The sequence below is a fragment of the Leucopleurus acutus genome (assembly GCF_964270905.1).
Source record: "Leucopleurus acutus genome assembly, chromosome: 2".
In the NCBI taxonomy this organism is placed as follows: Eukaryota; Metazoa; Chordata; class Mammalia; order Artiodactyla; family Delphinidae; genus Leucopleurus; species Leucopleurus acutus.
This window is the reverse complement of record NC_139143.1, coordinates 69,266,974-69,282,542: the sequence shown is the minus strand read 5'-3', so window position 1 is coordinate 69,282,542 and position 15,569 is coordinate 69,266,974. Positions and strand designations below refer to the sequence as shown.

Here is a 15,569-nt window from a genome sequence, read left to right as displayed (position 1 = left end):
TCTCTCTCAATGAGGACACTGTAGAGAACAGTAATGCAATATGCAAATCCCTGGAACTGAAGTCATTGCAGTGTTCTTGGAAGGAAGGACCCCGTTACCCGTAGTAATAATAACCCTTCTATAGCTCTTCTTATGTCCTAGGCCTTGTCCTCACACTTTAGATGTATAGTCAGTCATTTAATCCACAGAACAACCTTGTGAGTGATGTGCTACTGTTATCCCTGTCAAGGTACAGAAAGGTAAAATCATTTGCCCAAGGTCACTGAGCTAGGGAGATGGAGCGACTCAGCGGTCGAATCCAGATAGTCTGGTTCTCATCGCCGTGCTACTTGACTCTCATGTTATTTGAATATTTTCTGAACATTTCTATGCCCAAGGCACTCAATTAAGTAGGGGACACAAAAATACTTGTCAAAAGTTCAATCAAGGTGCTTCCCTGGTGGCACAGTGGTTAAGAATCCACCTGCCAATGCAGGGGACACGGGTTCGAGCCCTGGTCTGGGACGATCCCACGTGCCCCGGAGCAACTAAGCCCGTGCGCCACAACTACTTAGCCTGCGCTCTAGAGCGACAACTACGGACGGAGCCCGCGTGCCCTAGAGCCCGTGCTCTGCAACAAGAGAAGCCCGCACACCGCAACGAAGAGTAGCCCCCGCTCGCCGCAACTAGAGAAAGCCCGTGTGCAGCAACGAAGACCCGATGCAGCCTAAATAAATAAATAAATAAACGTTCAATCAAAGACGTTTTCTCATCCCATTAGATACACTTACAGGCCTCTCTCTCCAGTGCATTTTGCCAGCCTACAGTTTTCGAAGCCTCATGTGACAACGGGAAGGTGCTGTCCCTGATAGAGCTCTCTCCGGGCTGGGTCTCCGTGGGACGAGGAACCCGGCCTTGTCCTGCCTCCCAGATCCCTGGGTACCCTAACCTTCACCCCCAGGGCGACACCAAGTTTTATTCCTTTCCAGATCCCCAGAGCCACACCCAGGGCCAAGGACACTATAAACATTCACTAAATGCAGTTGACTGAACGGGTTTTTTACATCTTTGAATGCAGGAGCCAATTGCAAAACGCTGTGAAAAGACCTCACTGTGGCAGCATCCCCGCTTGTGGCCACATAGCAAGCACCTTGTGTGGCACCCGGTGCTGATGCTCAGCAGTGCCAAGTGCATAGTTGCTGGTTCACTTTGGCTTCCCTTTGGTTTGCCAGGAAAGGCCGGCAGAGACCAACGCCAGTGTGGACGACTCAGCGCCCCCCTCGGTGGCCCAGCTGGCCGGGCGATTCAGGGAGCAGGCGGCCGCTGCAAAGGTGAGTCAGGAGGCTTCAGAGCCCCTCTCCTGGGATGGGGCTGGAGGAAGGGGAAGTCTGGGTCAGGCCCAGAGGAGAGGGAGGGAGGAGGCTTGGTAATTACCAAATTAGGAAGAGAAGCCAGAGAGGGGTCTCTCTGAATGTGAGGAATGTCGCCATGCTGCTGGGCCTGGGCAGGACCGTTCCCCACCAGAGTGAGGCTTACCCTGTGGCCAGGAGGGCTGAGAGCTGAAAGCCCTGCTGTTAGAGACGGGGGGTCTGAACCCGGGGCTTGTCCACCCCAGTCGTCCACTGATAGAGACTTAGCTCTTGCACAGCTGTGCCAGGCCTGGACTGCTTCAGAATAAAGAAGTCCCCACACCAGGCTCCTCCCCGGAGCTTAGGAAGCTTAGGAATCCGGAACAAGGGTGGATTCCAGAAGGAGAATTGGGAAGAAAGAGAGGACGGAAACGGAAGCACCTTCAGATAGGAAGCCAGGGATCAGGAAGGAAAGGGATCCAGTGACCAGTGGATTCTAGAATCCTGCTGGAGAGGTCAGTGTCAAATGGGGTATTGCAGCATTGGAGAGATTTGGGCTAGATTTTCTTGAGTCCTACAGTGTGAGGAGCTCCTTAGAAGTGAAATGAGGGAAGGGAACCCCAGTGTGTGGGGAGGTTTATCATGGCCCCTTGGGACAAACGAGAGTGTAATTGTCATGCTTTTTTAGTGCGTTGTTTTGCGTTTTTATTCTCCCATCTGAAAAATCGGTCCGTAATTTCAGACACGATAAGAATGTCATAAAGGGTGAAGGAGATAGTATCGATCAAAGGTGCTGACAGTGCTTAGAAGCTGGGTGTGGGTGTCATTGTGAGATGTTGCTTCAGGCCGGCCAGTGAATCACAAGTAAAAGAGGGTGCTCCAGCAGGAAAGGACTGGGAGAGTCTGAAAAGGACTAGAGAGCCTGAAAGTCAAAACGGGTAGACAGTTCACTAGAATGAATTTATAAAGTTAACGGGCAGTCGCAAAGACATGCAATCCCTCCCTTCATTCTTTTCTCCACCAGACATCCCTAAACATTCCTAAAACCAGTTTCTACTTCCTTCCTCTTCCTCCCTGTTGCCTGATTAGCTCTCTCTCTTTTTCTCTCTGTGTGTCTGTCTGTCGCCCTCCCTCTAGACACCAGCCAGTAAGCCAACAAGAAGGAAACCGCCCTGCTCCCTCTCTCTGTTCCCCCCCAGGGTAGAGCTGGGCCAGAATGGTGAAGAGGTAAGTGCTTCTGCTGCTGGGGGCTCAGAGGATGCTGGTTATGGATTTTCTTTCTCCTTTTTATAGGAAGAGGCACGCAATTCACACTTTTAGACTTGAAACCTGTGCAGGGAATTTCTCCATTTCAGATTCAGGGGTGAATGTCCTTAACACTTCCTGAATCCTTTACTTTGAAAACGAGGTCCCTTCCTACCCCCTGTTACTGAGCCTCCCTTATGGTTTTCAAGGACAGGAGCACTATTTTTCAAGCCTGAGCATTTCCGCCAAGAGAATGGGTCCATGGAGTATTTTTACCACACCAGATTCAGGAATCATGAAAGTCATGTTTGACTCCCAGGTCTGACTGATACGATCTTCCAAGTGTGCAAAGCATCTGGAAAGAGGGCCGCACTCACGTAAAGCAGAACTGCAGTGTGAGAGAGGCGTGGGTTTCTGTGGTATCGTGAAAAGGCTGGCTCTTGTTCTGGATCACTGAAAGAGAACCAGAGCACACAGGAGGCCTCATTGCCTTCAGATATTAATAACCAATGTTACCAACATAATAAAGGCTCTGGTATCATAGCTCATAGCCACCAATGGATTCCCGGCCTGCATGTTCACCTACCCTTATTTATCTAATTGTAGCTGTAAGAGCAACTTGTCCACACCCTCCCAGGATCCCAGGAAGCTTCACTGTGGTCGTGGTCCCCGCCAGAAATGGATTAGCATGTTCTCTTGTCCAGCCTGGGAGGCCAACCCCAAAATGGAGCAAGCAAGCCCAAGACAGTCCAATTCCCACATGCCAACTGTGATACCTCTTTCCCCCGCTTCCTTTTTGGGGGCCAGCATCCTGATGACAGACACTGGATAGCCATGTGGGCTTGGGCAAAGCCCTTGGTGTCTACATTTTCTCGTTTATAAAGTGAAACATTTGGAGTCGGTCAACGGTTTTCAAACCTTTTTGTCAACCCAAGGCATATGAGCAGAAGCCCACCAGATGAAGCAGAAACTCAGAGCTGCTCTCAACCAAGTGGGAAGGGGGTGGGGCCCCCATATGCTCTGAGAATACTCCCCCCCAAAACTGGACAGGGGTCTTCTGGGATGAGAACGCCCCAAGAAGCCCAGTTTGAAAAACACTACGTTTTTCTTGGGGTCTCCTCAGGTGCTGATATCATGATTCTGACCCCATCTTCGTGGGGTCATCAGCCAGCATTCCGATCAAAGCCATACCAACAACTTCTCTTTACTGAGGGTGAACTTCTCCTGTGACCTTCACCCTGAGGGCTTGGAGTCTGTGTTAGGCAATAGGCTGAGGCCGTGGCCACTAGGTGCCTACCGTGAGGCTGTCCCCTGATGACCTGGACTCAGCCCCAGAGAAGTCCCTGCACTGCACCTGCTTCCTTTTTTGTAAAATGGGACAAGAACATTAACCAGACATGATGGGGGCCGGATGGGGACTTTTATCCCCTGGATAAAAGTGGAGGGAGTTCAGTGGCTCTGGGAGAAATACGTTTACATGTTCCATCCCATGGGGCACCACCAGCAGCTAAATGGCATGTAATAGCCAAGGGCTGGATGAATGGGAGGGTGGATTTAAGAGGGAAGGTCCCGCGTGGAGTGACAGGCTGCTTGCACGTGGGAAGGACGTTGCTTCCAGAGATCAGTGACTTTTTGTCACGAGCTTGAAATTCACATAAAAATAAAACGAGCAGCCACCTCTGTCTGGCTGGGTTAGAAAATTGTGGAGGCTGCTGCCACAGTTCTCCTTCCGGACTCCCACGGCACAGCCTGCAGGAGCCCTAGTGCCGGGAGCCTTGGGGGCCTGGGAAGGCCCCAGTCAGGCTACCCCTCGGTTCCCAATGCACAGTGCCGGAGAGGGTCTTCCCATCCCTTCTTCATCCCTGCCCCCTCCCTATGCCTGCACAGGCCTGAGACGGTGGAGCCAGCCCCTGCCGACAGGGTATCCTGGAGTTGCCCCTCTCTGGAGGACCCACCCAAAAGAGTGTTTAATATGGCCACTGAGCCTGCCTTGCCTGCCCACAGGAGGGCTGGAAAACAGTTCCATCTGAAAAATCTGGTCATTATTCTAGACATTATAGGAATGTCACATATGGACATATATACATACATAAAGAGAGATGTCAGGCTGACTTTTCTCCACCAACTGTATGAGCGGAGGCCACTTGTTAAACAGTAAAGAGCTGCTTGTTAAACAGTAAAGGAAATACTGCCACCTTCAGCCGTTCCCAGGAATGGCATCGGCGGCTCTTTTGGGTTCTTCCTGCTTTGCAGTTCAAGTCGAATCAACAAGGATTTTGTAGGGCATGAGCTGGGTTCCCAGCACTGACCTATGATGAAGGGGCTGTGTTTATTGAATTTTCACTCTCTTCAGAAGATACTAGTCAGTTGCAGAGGAGAATGAAGTATTACATAAAGTGAGCTTTGTCAGCGCAATTGTTGCTGCAGTTCCTAAACAGTATCTTCAGAAACGCGGCCTCATATGAACTTTCACTGTAAAGCCCAGAAATTAAGGACAACTGAGCTTGGGCTGGAAGCTCTTTGTTCTCACGGTGGACACAAGGCTCCTTGAAAGACTGACTGCTCTGGAAATATGTCTGATGGTATAAACTCATGGAGCCAGAGGCACCTGAGAGCTGGAGGAGGCCTTAGAATCGTTTATTCCAACCCACCCACCTGCCTGGGTCTTGGCCGGGGAGGCTGAGGCCAGGGCAGCCATCTGGCTCCTGTCAAAGCCGGAGTTAGCAGGGACTGGGGAAGGGAGCTCCTGGGTCCCAGCCAGTGGCTGCCCCACGCTCCAGCACCTCCCCCGCCCTGCAATGCTGGGCCTTAAAAAGGTCACAGGGAGTTCAGTTGAGTGAGTCTGTCTCCTTCCATCACTAAAATACAATCGTCTCACTCAATAACTATCTCAGAATATTTATAAGAAATTGTGTTATTCTTCTTATGATTCAAGTAAATTAGCACATGGGTGCGAGGAGCAGGGTCCCCAAACTATAGGTCTCTGTCCGACAGCGTGGAAGTCATCTTTTTCTTCATCATCATCATCATCATCATCATCACTGTCATCATTCCTACCTGTTAAGGGTCAATATAGCTGTGGAACTAGAATCGAGTTGTAGGGATTTTACACAAAACAGGAAGGAGTCAATCTTTTTAGATAATATAAAATCCAAAGACAGGCAAGATTCCTGACAATACACTCATCACAAAAATATCCCAACTAACAGAACATATATATGGGGGTGTGTGTATGTATATATACACAAGATATCTCAGACATTGACCACTTTCAGAGGGCAGGCGCTCAATCATATTCATTTTTATGTAACCAACACAATGCCTGGAATGTAGGAGATACTCAATAAATGTCTGTTTAATCAAAATGAATAGTCAGTGTTTTAGAATATGATAATTTATAAACAACACTATTGGTGGGGTTTTCCAAAATATTATTAGTTTAAGGGGAGAACTTCAAGTGTACCTCTGTCAGGTTTCACTCCGGCTCTGTGGTTTCTTATGTTTATGACAAACAGAATGGATGGTCACTGTGCCCTTTCTCTTTGAAATCCCCTCCAATTGTTGGCTTATGTTGTTGAAGGTCATGAGGTGAAGATCTTGTCCCCCTCAGACATAGTCTGTTCTCTCATAATGACCATGAAGGCATTCTTCCTGGAACAGGAGGCCTGCTGTGTTTCAGACGTCCTGCCTGCTCTGATCCATAGATTCAAGTGGTCTTGTTAGTGGTAGGGTGAGGGAGAGGGGAAGGGGAATCTGCCACGCCCAGGACCTCAGGAGGTAAGTGAGCTCCCGCAGCTAAGTGATGAGGTGGTAAAGCCAACTTTTTCTTCTCCTCTTATTCCAACTGTGGCTTCTGGGCTCCAGCCAGAACCCCACCTCCCTTCACCTCACTCATTTGCTTGTTTCGGTCCATTTGCTTTTATAGAAGTCACCGCCCAATGCAAGCCACCCTCCTAAAGTCAAGGTGAAGAGCTCGCCTCTGATCGAGAAGCTCCAGGTAGGTTCAAAATCGATGCTACCTCCTATCCAACCCCCTCTCTTATCCAACATTTGCATGTCTTTGGGGCTCCTAGGGTAGTCCCAGATGTCACCTGGACAGTTGACCTCTGATAACCGGCTAGTGATCAAACTGCCCTGAAGGATGAGGGGCTCTACCTGGGGGCAAAATGCTAAAATAAGGACCCTATCAAACATGAGCTCATGTCATTAGTACCTAATGGAGACTGAAGATAATCAGATGCCTCAAGAGTCTTATGGGAAAGGATGTTATACACAGGAAACACTCCAGGAATAGCCAAGTCCTCTCCATGGCCTGAATGCAGCCACAAACCGTTTCAGCTTTACACAGGGCTGAAATTCAGGTGCTAGTCATTACACCACTACGGCCAAGGTCATTATTTGGAAAGCATTCCATCCTACCTCGCCACCTTATACATCCAGAGCCCTCACCACTGTGCCCACAGTGGGGCTGGCTTTCCTGGGAGTGTAAACGAAGTATATGACACTGCACTTGATCTCACAGTCTTGTTGGGGAGACAAGGTTTTCACACATGATACAATAAAAGACATATAGGAGGGTAAATACCGGAGATCTAAATTGTGGGTAACTATCCGACTCCTACTGCTCTAGACCGGGACTTTTTTTTTTTTTTTTTTTTTGCAGTACGCGGGCCTCTCGCTGTTGCGGCCTCTCCCGTTGCGGAGCACAGGCTCCGGACCCGCAGGCTCAGAGGCCATGGCTCACGGGCCCAGCCGCTCCACGGCATGTGGGATCCTCCCGGACCGGGTCACGAACCCGTGTCCCCTGCATCAGCAGGCGGACTCCCAACCCCTGCGCCACCAGGGAAGCCCTAGACCAGGGCTTTTTACCTCGGCATTATTTGAGCTGGTACATTTTGTTGCAGGGGCTGCCTGGTACACTGCAAGATGCTGTAACAGCATCCTTGGTCCCTATCCACTCGATGCCAGCAGCACTCTTCAGTAAACTGTGACACAGAAAAATGTCCCTAGACATTGCCAAATGTCTCCTGGAGACAAAATCATCCCCCTGCCCCCTACCCCCGCTGAGAACCACTGCGGGTAAAATTTTAGAGCGAGAAGACAGTCAAGTGGGCAGGAGTAATTAACAAATGCTTTAGGAAATACCTATTTCCTGAGTCAGTCCTTAGGACTAGTGGCTGGAAAGGAGGGAGGAAGGTACTCCTGGTGTGAGAACAGCATGAGCTAAAGCACAGAGGAGGGACAGGCATGATATATCTGGGTGGGGCCTGTAGAAGATGCTCCAGCTTTCACCGCAGTCCCTGTGCAGGAGAACAACAAGGCTCTCCTGCACTGAATCCTCCCCTCTGGGTCCAACTAATAAAACTGGCTCGTCTACCTTGTTCTGAAGCCATCATTAGGGGTGTGTCAAGACAAGTAGCCACAGCCTCTGCAGTTCCCAGCTATGTGAGAGACCAGGGATTTGGCCCCCAGCCTGATTTGGGGTTAAGGGAAGCATCTCTGGTTTGGGTTATGAGCCTACCTCATCGCGGGGCAGGGGGGGGGGGGTTCTCCCCTGAAGTTTAATTCATACTGAGAAGCCCTGATCCCACCCCAGCTGCAGGGAGGGAGTGGGCTGCCCATCGCTGTAGGAGGCTGCAGGGCTCCCATATACATACCAGGGATCTATCAGAAGGGACCCCAGAACTCAGACATTCCCTCCTAGCAGCCATCCAAAGGGTGTAGCCGAGAACCCCTACCTCTGTCTCCCGGCAGCCTACCACAGACCTCATCTAAGTGCCAGAAGTTAGTTTGCAAATGCTGTGTACCCTGCAGTCTTGGTGTGATTCCCCTTTCTAGTCATTAATAAGCCTCTTTGGGAAACATCGCAACCTGGGAATGAGGGTTTAATCTCTAATGGTTTAATCTCATGAAGAATGTCAGCGACAGTATATAATTTGGCCAAATCCCATAGGAACCTTACTTTGTTGGAAATACGTGGGGAAAGAACTAAGAAGTGCATCACCAGCTTCATTTTTCTTCTAAGTATTCTATTGGATGAGTTAGGAACTATGATTTTTCTTCACTAGAATAGTCCATAGTTCAAAGTTCAAGTTTTCCGCTGGCTAGCAAGACCCATTTTATTTGCAAGCAGTCTTACAGAGGGAATGTCCCAGCTTGACCCTGAGAGGGCAGGAAGACCTCCTTTAATGCCCAGTTAATATCCCCTCTGCCATGAAGCCCTCTGAGCCATCCTAGCACACCATCTCCCACAGCCTCTGTGGTCCAAACCTGTCCCTTTGTACCTGCAACATGCTGCTTTTAGATATGGCGTGGTCTCACACTGTTGCTGTTTAACTTTTATATTTTTAATTGGACAATGACACAATCTTGTCTATATTATAAATTCTTTCTTAAAATCACAATTGAAATACGAACATCGTCCTAAACATGTGTAATGTTCTATACTGTGCAAGTCCTAAAGTACATGTCGGAGTTCTCCAAGGTGACAGAGCCTCGGCTGGCAGGAGGGTGGCACCAAGGGGAGTCTGGAGGGAAAGGGTGTGAGTCGGGTAGTGGCAGGAGAGAGTAAGGGGACCAGATCATAAAAGACTCTAAAGGTCAGGCTCAGTCGATGGGACAAATAAAGACTCCGAGACACAGAAAGGCTACTGGACTCGCTGTAGGTCACACAGCTATTAAGTGAAAGAGGCAACATCTGGAGTTGGGTGTGTCTGCGTGGAGAGCATCATCTGCCCCTCCAGCCTGGTCCCTCCCCTTGGAGGCCTTGCTGCTGGCTGTCCTGCTCTGGAGGATGCAACTGCGCAATGATTTGGAAACGCAGAGGTCAGAGCAGGAGGAACAAGAGCCCCAAGGGACTCACGTTCAGTCCCTCCGTAGACATCTGCACCACCACCTTCTCCGAGGCAGTCGGATAGATCTGGGACCACCGCCTCCTCCCCCACCAAACTCATGACTCCCTCAGGCCTCGGTTACCTTCGGGTAACCCCTCCCCTTTGCTTGCCCTCGGGGTTCATTCTGGTCTGGTTGCACCTGCACTGCGATGCTGCAAGTAGGGTCACACACTGGCATCTGCTCCGCTGGCTCCCCGCTGGAAAGGCGTGGTGGCCTGCTGTGTCCACCACTGTGGTCTACCGAGAGAGACCCCGTACTTGGAGACTGAGGGACAAACAGACCTGGCTTGAATCCCAGGGCAGATTCCTTAAACACTTTGCTAATTTGTGCCATGAGAACAAAACTGAACATGTAGGGTGGTTGTAGAGAGGAAAACTGCACATGCCCAGCAAAGAGTAGGCATCCAGTAAGCGGTAACTGCTCTTGACTCTGATGAGAACGATGGTAAAGGGTGCTGACAGCATGAGAGCCTGGTGCCTGCAGGTGCTGACAGGTGCTATTCTGGCCTCTTTGTCTATAAATCGGGACTGTTCCAATGCATTTTTGCCGGATCAAATCAGTGCTTCCTGGGCATCACGGAATGCAGCCTGGGTTTGAAATTCCTCATCTTTTCTCTACAGGCCAATTTAGTCTTTGATCCAGCGGCCCTGCTGCCTGGGGCCTCACCCAAGAGTCCTGGACTCAAGGCCATGGTGTCACCATTTCACAGCCCGCCTTCCACCCCCAGCAGCCCTGGCGTGTGGTCTCGGGCCAGCGAGCCGGAGGAGGTGCCCGTCAGCTTTGACCAGCCTCCTGAGGGCAGTCATCTGCCCTCTTACAATAAGGTAATATCTGGATCCTAAGTACTGTGGTGTGTCTGTGGAAATGTGGACACTGGGCAATTCTGAATCACCTCTACCCTGTTGTCCTGGAGAAAGGAGGACACTTCTGAGCTGTGGTAAGATGTGGTTTTTAACAAAGGAAATTTCTTCTCTTCCTGGCAAGTGATCCCTGAGCTAATATCACGCTCTACCTAGCCTGCCTTTCTCATCCGCTCTTCCCGTAACTGTGCCACTCACCTGAAAGGTGCAGGGGATGGAGCGCTCCATCCTTTGTGGAGAGAGGGGCAGGAATTCAGTACTGATCCCAGCCGCACAGAGAGTTATGTCAAAAGCTGAAAACAAAAGCTAAAGACCTGATCAGTGACTCAGCAGAAGGGAGGGCAGGGTCACTAGGTTGTCCTGTCCTGCCCTGATATGAATACTCCTAAGTGTCCCAGAATGGGTTCAAATCATTCTTACTGCATCTTGCCCCAGTTGAAGAATATCCAACTCGTTCCCTGTGCAAAAAGATGTATGGCAGCACTTGTTTCTGTAGATACTGCCCTAATACTTGTGTGTGTGATTTCATCAGATCCCTGCCCTACTAGAAGGAGGTAAGAATCAAGAGAATCAGAGGTACATACAGTCCAGTACACTCCAAGCAGGTACCCAGCAAATCTGGACCAGAGCCAGGCAGGGGCTAAGAGTTAAAGGGCTCTTTTCTTTTTTTTGGTTGCACCACGGGCATGCGGGATCTTACTTTCCCGACCAGGGATGGAATCCTCACCCCCTGCAGTGCAAGCGCAGAGTCTTAACCACTTGACCACCAGGGAAGTCCCTGAATTAAAGGGTTCTGATGCCAGGAAAAGTTAAATAAATGTGACCTTAGAATTAAGGATGGAGAGAGCAGGATCTACTGGGCCCTTCCAGAGGATCCATCCAGGAAAGAGGTCAAATGTGTTGAAACAGGTAGGGCCCAAGGAAACAAAAGTGGTGGCGAGGAGGTGATGGGGTAGGCTTGAGCCTGCTGGCTGGGGACAGAGTGGAGATCCTTCAGCCCAGGGCAATGGAGAGACCCCCGACAGCAGAGAGGAACCCAGGAGAGAGCCCTGTCTTCTCACAGGATGTCAGTGAGAAGGAGGCTCTGCCACCTGGTCATAGTACTGGGGGCTTTAGTCTGTGACAGCAGTAAGGGAGCAGGCAGGATTATTTCTGAACCCTGCTGGCCATGAGGGCTGGGGCCTTGATAGCCTGCAGGGCTAGCCTCACTGTGGTCTCAGGAAAGTTCCTGGGAAGCCCTTTTAAAACCAAGTATTCAGGGCTTCACTGATGGTGCAGTGGTTGAGAATCCGCCTGCCAGTGTAGGGGACACAGGTTCGATCCCTGGTCTGGGAAGATCCCACATGCCGCAGAGCCCGTGCTCCGCAACAAGAGAAGCCACTAAATAAATTTATTTAAAAAAAAAAAAAAGTATTCATTCCAAACTTCTGAGACAACTAGGATTGACAAATACCAAAATGCAAATCAGTGAGAAAATAAGATTTAATTTGCACATAAATTTTTAAAGACACATCACTTGAGTAAGGTAGGACACCCACTATAAACACGCCATTGAACTTCTGACAAAGTCCAGTGGACCCAGGTGAGGCCTGGTTCTGGGATTCACACACTTCCCAGAGAGAAAATGGTTTTCAGGCAGCTCTGCTGGGTGTTTCTAAGGTGTGGCTTCTGCTAGAGTTGGACCTCGCTGGAGAAAGCAAAGGATTCTGGCTGCTCAGCTCTCCCGGGGTTAGCCAGCTCTGGGGGCGTGGGGGTGGGGGTGGGGGGAAGGGAGGAAGCTGATCACCAGCTGTCCAGCTCCACACCCATGAGGCCACGGTACCAGCCACCCACAGACCCCCAACCCTGTTTTCTGTTGGGTTCACCTTTGTCAAAGTAGAAACTTCAAAATGTTAAAACATGACTCTGGTACGAAATAGAGAGAGATTTTGTTCAACTTGTTAATTTAGGAGGGATCCTGTAAGATGGTAAAGCTCATTCAAAGAACTGGTTATTTATAGGCAATTAAAAAGGACAAATGTTAGAATAAAATTGCTAAGTTAGACACTGAGCTGATGGTTATTTTACAGGCCAGTAAAATCTTAGGTTTTTTTTTTACTGGATAGACAGCATTTTCATCTTCACACACACAGAAAAAAATCTGCAGGTTACCATGTAATACCACAGCCCCATAGGGCTCTAACCTATAATAAATAGCAAGCAATGGTACATCCTCCTAGAAAATCAAATGATCCTCAGGTGGGCTTGTGAAGCTGTGCGTGTGAGACTGACATTGAAAGAACATGCGCCCTCCCTGTTTGGCCTTTTTCACAGGTGTAGATCATTTTCCTTAACACTTTCTTGCAGGTGCGGACAAGGGGCTCCATAAAAAGGCGCCCTCCCTCCAGGAGATTCCGAAGGTCTCAGTCGGAGGACTGTGCGGACCTGGGGGGACTCAGGGCCGAGGAGTCCTCCCAGGAGAATGGTGCCAAGGAAGAGAATGGGGACGAGGTGTTCCTAGCCAAGAGCAAGACCCCAGGATCCCCTCCTCTGAGGAGGACGCCCAGCTGGACAGAGAAGCAGGAGGAGAAGGGCAGGGCTTTGAGGGTAGCCCAGCAGCACGAAAAGGCCGTGGGGAGCTCTGAGGAGGGGGCCAGCCAGCGTCCAGCCCGAGCCTCCAGCCCAGAGGCAGAGGACGGGGGTGGGAGCCCCACGGAGGAGAAACCGGCTGAAGGGCAGATGGAAGAGCCTACGGAGGTGAAGGAGAGGGCGGCCAGCGAAGAGGAGGAGCCTGAACAAAGCAGCCGAGACACAGAGGGGCTGGAGGAGGGAGCTCTGGGGGAGGAGACCCCCCAAAACGCCCCTGGAGGAGGCGAGGGCAACCACAGTTCTGAGCAGGGGGCTGGCAAGGAAAAGCAAGATGACGGGACCATCCTCGAGCCAGGCTGTGACCCTGTCACTGACCACGCCCAGCCGGACACTAGCAGTGAGGTCCCCAAGACAGAGGTAGGTGGCCTGGCTTGTCCCCCCGACCCGGACAGGGCAGGGCCAGCGCATCCTATGTCCCGTGCCCTGTTCCTTACACCCATCACCAATCAGCTGGGTGTGCAGTAGCACAGGGATTGGATTGAGACGGGCTGTCACTGATGGGGAGGGGACAGAAGGACCAGAAAGGGAAGCGTGTCCCATGCTCTCTGCTTCTCGCTGCCTCGGGGTTCTGGCGCCCTTCTGGATGTGACTGAGGCCCACACACCGAGGCCTCCTGATGCAGCGTCCTGGACTGGGCTCGCTTCTGTGGGGCGTTCTCAGAGGAAAAGGGGGTGCTCCTTTCCATACAAAGCTCACAGTAATAGTGCATGAGACCAGCAGCTCCGTGGGGCTCAGTAAAGAAGGCAGAACACGGCAATGGGCAGGGCTTCCCCTAGGGAAGCTTTAAAGGAGGCTTTATGTTCCATCCGTGCACGCACAGGTGTTAGACACCGAGAGCACATGAGGACCGGCTGCCTCAGTCCCGCCCTCCTGCTGGGCCCACACTTAGTCATGTGGCTCCTCCCACCACTCCCAGGAAGCCCACCTGAGCTCATCTACTTGTGCCCTCAGGAGCACGACCAGCCTTGCTGGTTTCCACAAGAAAAGCTCTGTGTCCCACCCCCTACTGCCACCCCTAACAATCTTCTTTTTTTTTGGTACGCGGGCCTCTCACTGTCGCGGCCTCTCCCGTTGTGGCGTCTTACCGGACCGGGGCACGAACCCACGTCCCCTGCAGCAGCAGGTGGACTCTCAACCACTGCGCCACCAGGGAAGCCCCTCACCCCCTAACAATCTTATCAACAAAGTCACCTTCCAGTGTTTCCCCCTTCCCTTTATGTTAGTTCATTCATTCATTAACACAAGCCACCGTCAGCTTCTGACATTAGCCTCTTAGGTCACTTCCTGCTTCCACTTTTTCTGCCTACGTAGTCCATTCTCTGTACAGCAACCAGAGGGGTGTGTGTGTGTGTTTACTCATTGCTAAAATCACTCACGTCCTGTGTTAGTTTCTTAGGGCTGCCATAACAAATTACCACAAATTGGCAGCTTGAAAACAATTGAAATGTATTGTCACACAGTTCAGGAGGCCAGAAGTCCAAAATCAAGGTGTTGGCGGATTGGTTCCCTCTGGAGGCTCTGAGGAAGAGTCTTTTCCAGCCTGTCCCCTAACTTCTGGTGGCTGCTGGCGACCCTGAGAATCCTCTCTTTTCTCTTCCAGCTTCTGGTGGTTGTTGGCAATCCTCGGTGTTCCCTGGTTTGTAGACTCATCACTCCAACCTTTGCCTCTATCTTCACATGGTCTTTCCCTGTGTCTGTGTGTCTCAAATCTCCCTCTCCTTCGTCTTATAAGGACACCCGTCATTGGATGTGGACCCACCCTAAGTCCAGAATGATCTCATCTTAAGATCCTTAATTACATCTACAATGATGCTCTTTCCAAATAAGGTCAAATTCACAGGTACTGGGGGTTAGGATTGGACATATCTTTGGAGGAGGACGCAACCCATGGCACCTCTGCTCCCCCTTGTCCCAGAGCACTCAAAACACAGATTCCAAACCCTCTGTGAGGCCCTGCGTGGGGGGCCCCTGCCCAGCTCTCCCTGACTCTCCCCCATACTGTGCCCCAACCGTGGTGATGTTTTTTGGTTTTGTTTGTTTTTTACAGTGATTAATATCTAGATCCTTGAAGTGACTTGGTGCAGTAATTTATAAGCCCAAAATTGGTTGAACAGACTCAGAACCTGTAGCTTTCCAAAATGCCATCTGAGAGCTGTTGTTTAGGACCATGCCCAAATCACATAGGGCTGGCATGTGTACATCCTTCCAGCCTTTCTTCTTTGTGGTTGTATTTTTATACTCCAGATTGATAGTGTTCAGGTTCTAAACGTGTTGCTTTTGAATGTTCATTAAGCTTTCTTTCATATAGTAATACTTTAAAAAATTGGGGGAATTCCCTGGTGGTCCAGTGGTTAGGACTCGGAGCTTTCATTGCTGTGGGCCCGGGTCCCATCCCTGGTCAGGGAACTAAGATCACACAGCCGCGCAGCATGGCCAAAAAAATATAAAAATTTAAAAAACTTTTTTTTTTTTTTTTTTTGCTCTACGCAGGCCTCTCACTGTTGTGGCCTCTCCCGTTGCAGACCACAGGCTCTGGATGTGCAGGCTCAGCGGCCATGGCTCACAGGCCTAGCTGCTCCGCGGCATGTGGGATCTTCCTGGACCGGGGCACAAA

The 15,569-nt window shown here is 50.6% G+C and overlaps 1 protein-coding gene across 1 annotated transcript in view; it reads left to right on the top strand.

Moving 5' to 3' along the window:
* The window catches only part of RCSD1 (RCSD domain containing 1), a 65,242-nt gene that overhangs the window by 44,515 nt on the left and 5,158 nt on the right, over positions 1-15,569 (top strand). Inside the window, exons 2-6 of the mRNA XM_082864496.1 lie at positions 1,212-1,310; positions 2,466-2,555; positions 6,499-6,570; positions 10,088-10,291; positions 12,674-13,312. Coding sequence (XP_082720622.1) covers positions 1,212-1,310; positions 2,466-2,555; positions 6,499-6,570; positions 10,088-10,291; positions 12,674-13,312 — 1,104 coding nt within the window. The remainder of the gene's footprint in view (positions 1-1,211; positions 1,311-2,465; positions 2,556-6,498; positions 6,571-10,087; positions 10,292-12,673; positions 13,313-15,569) is intronic.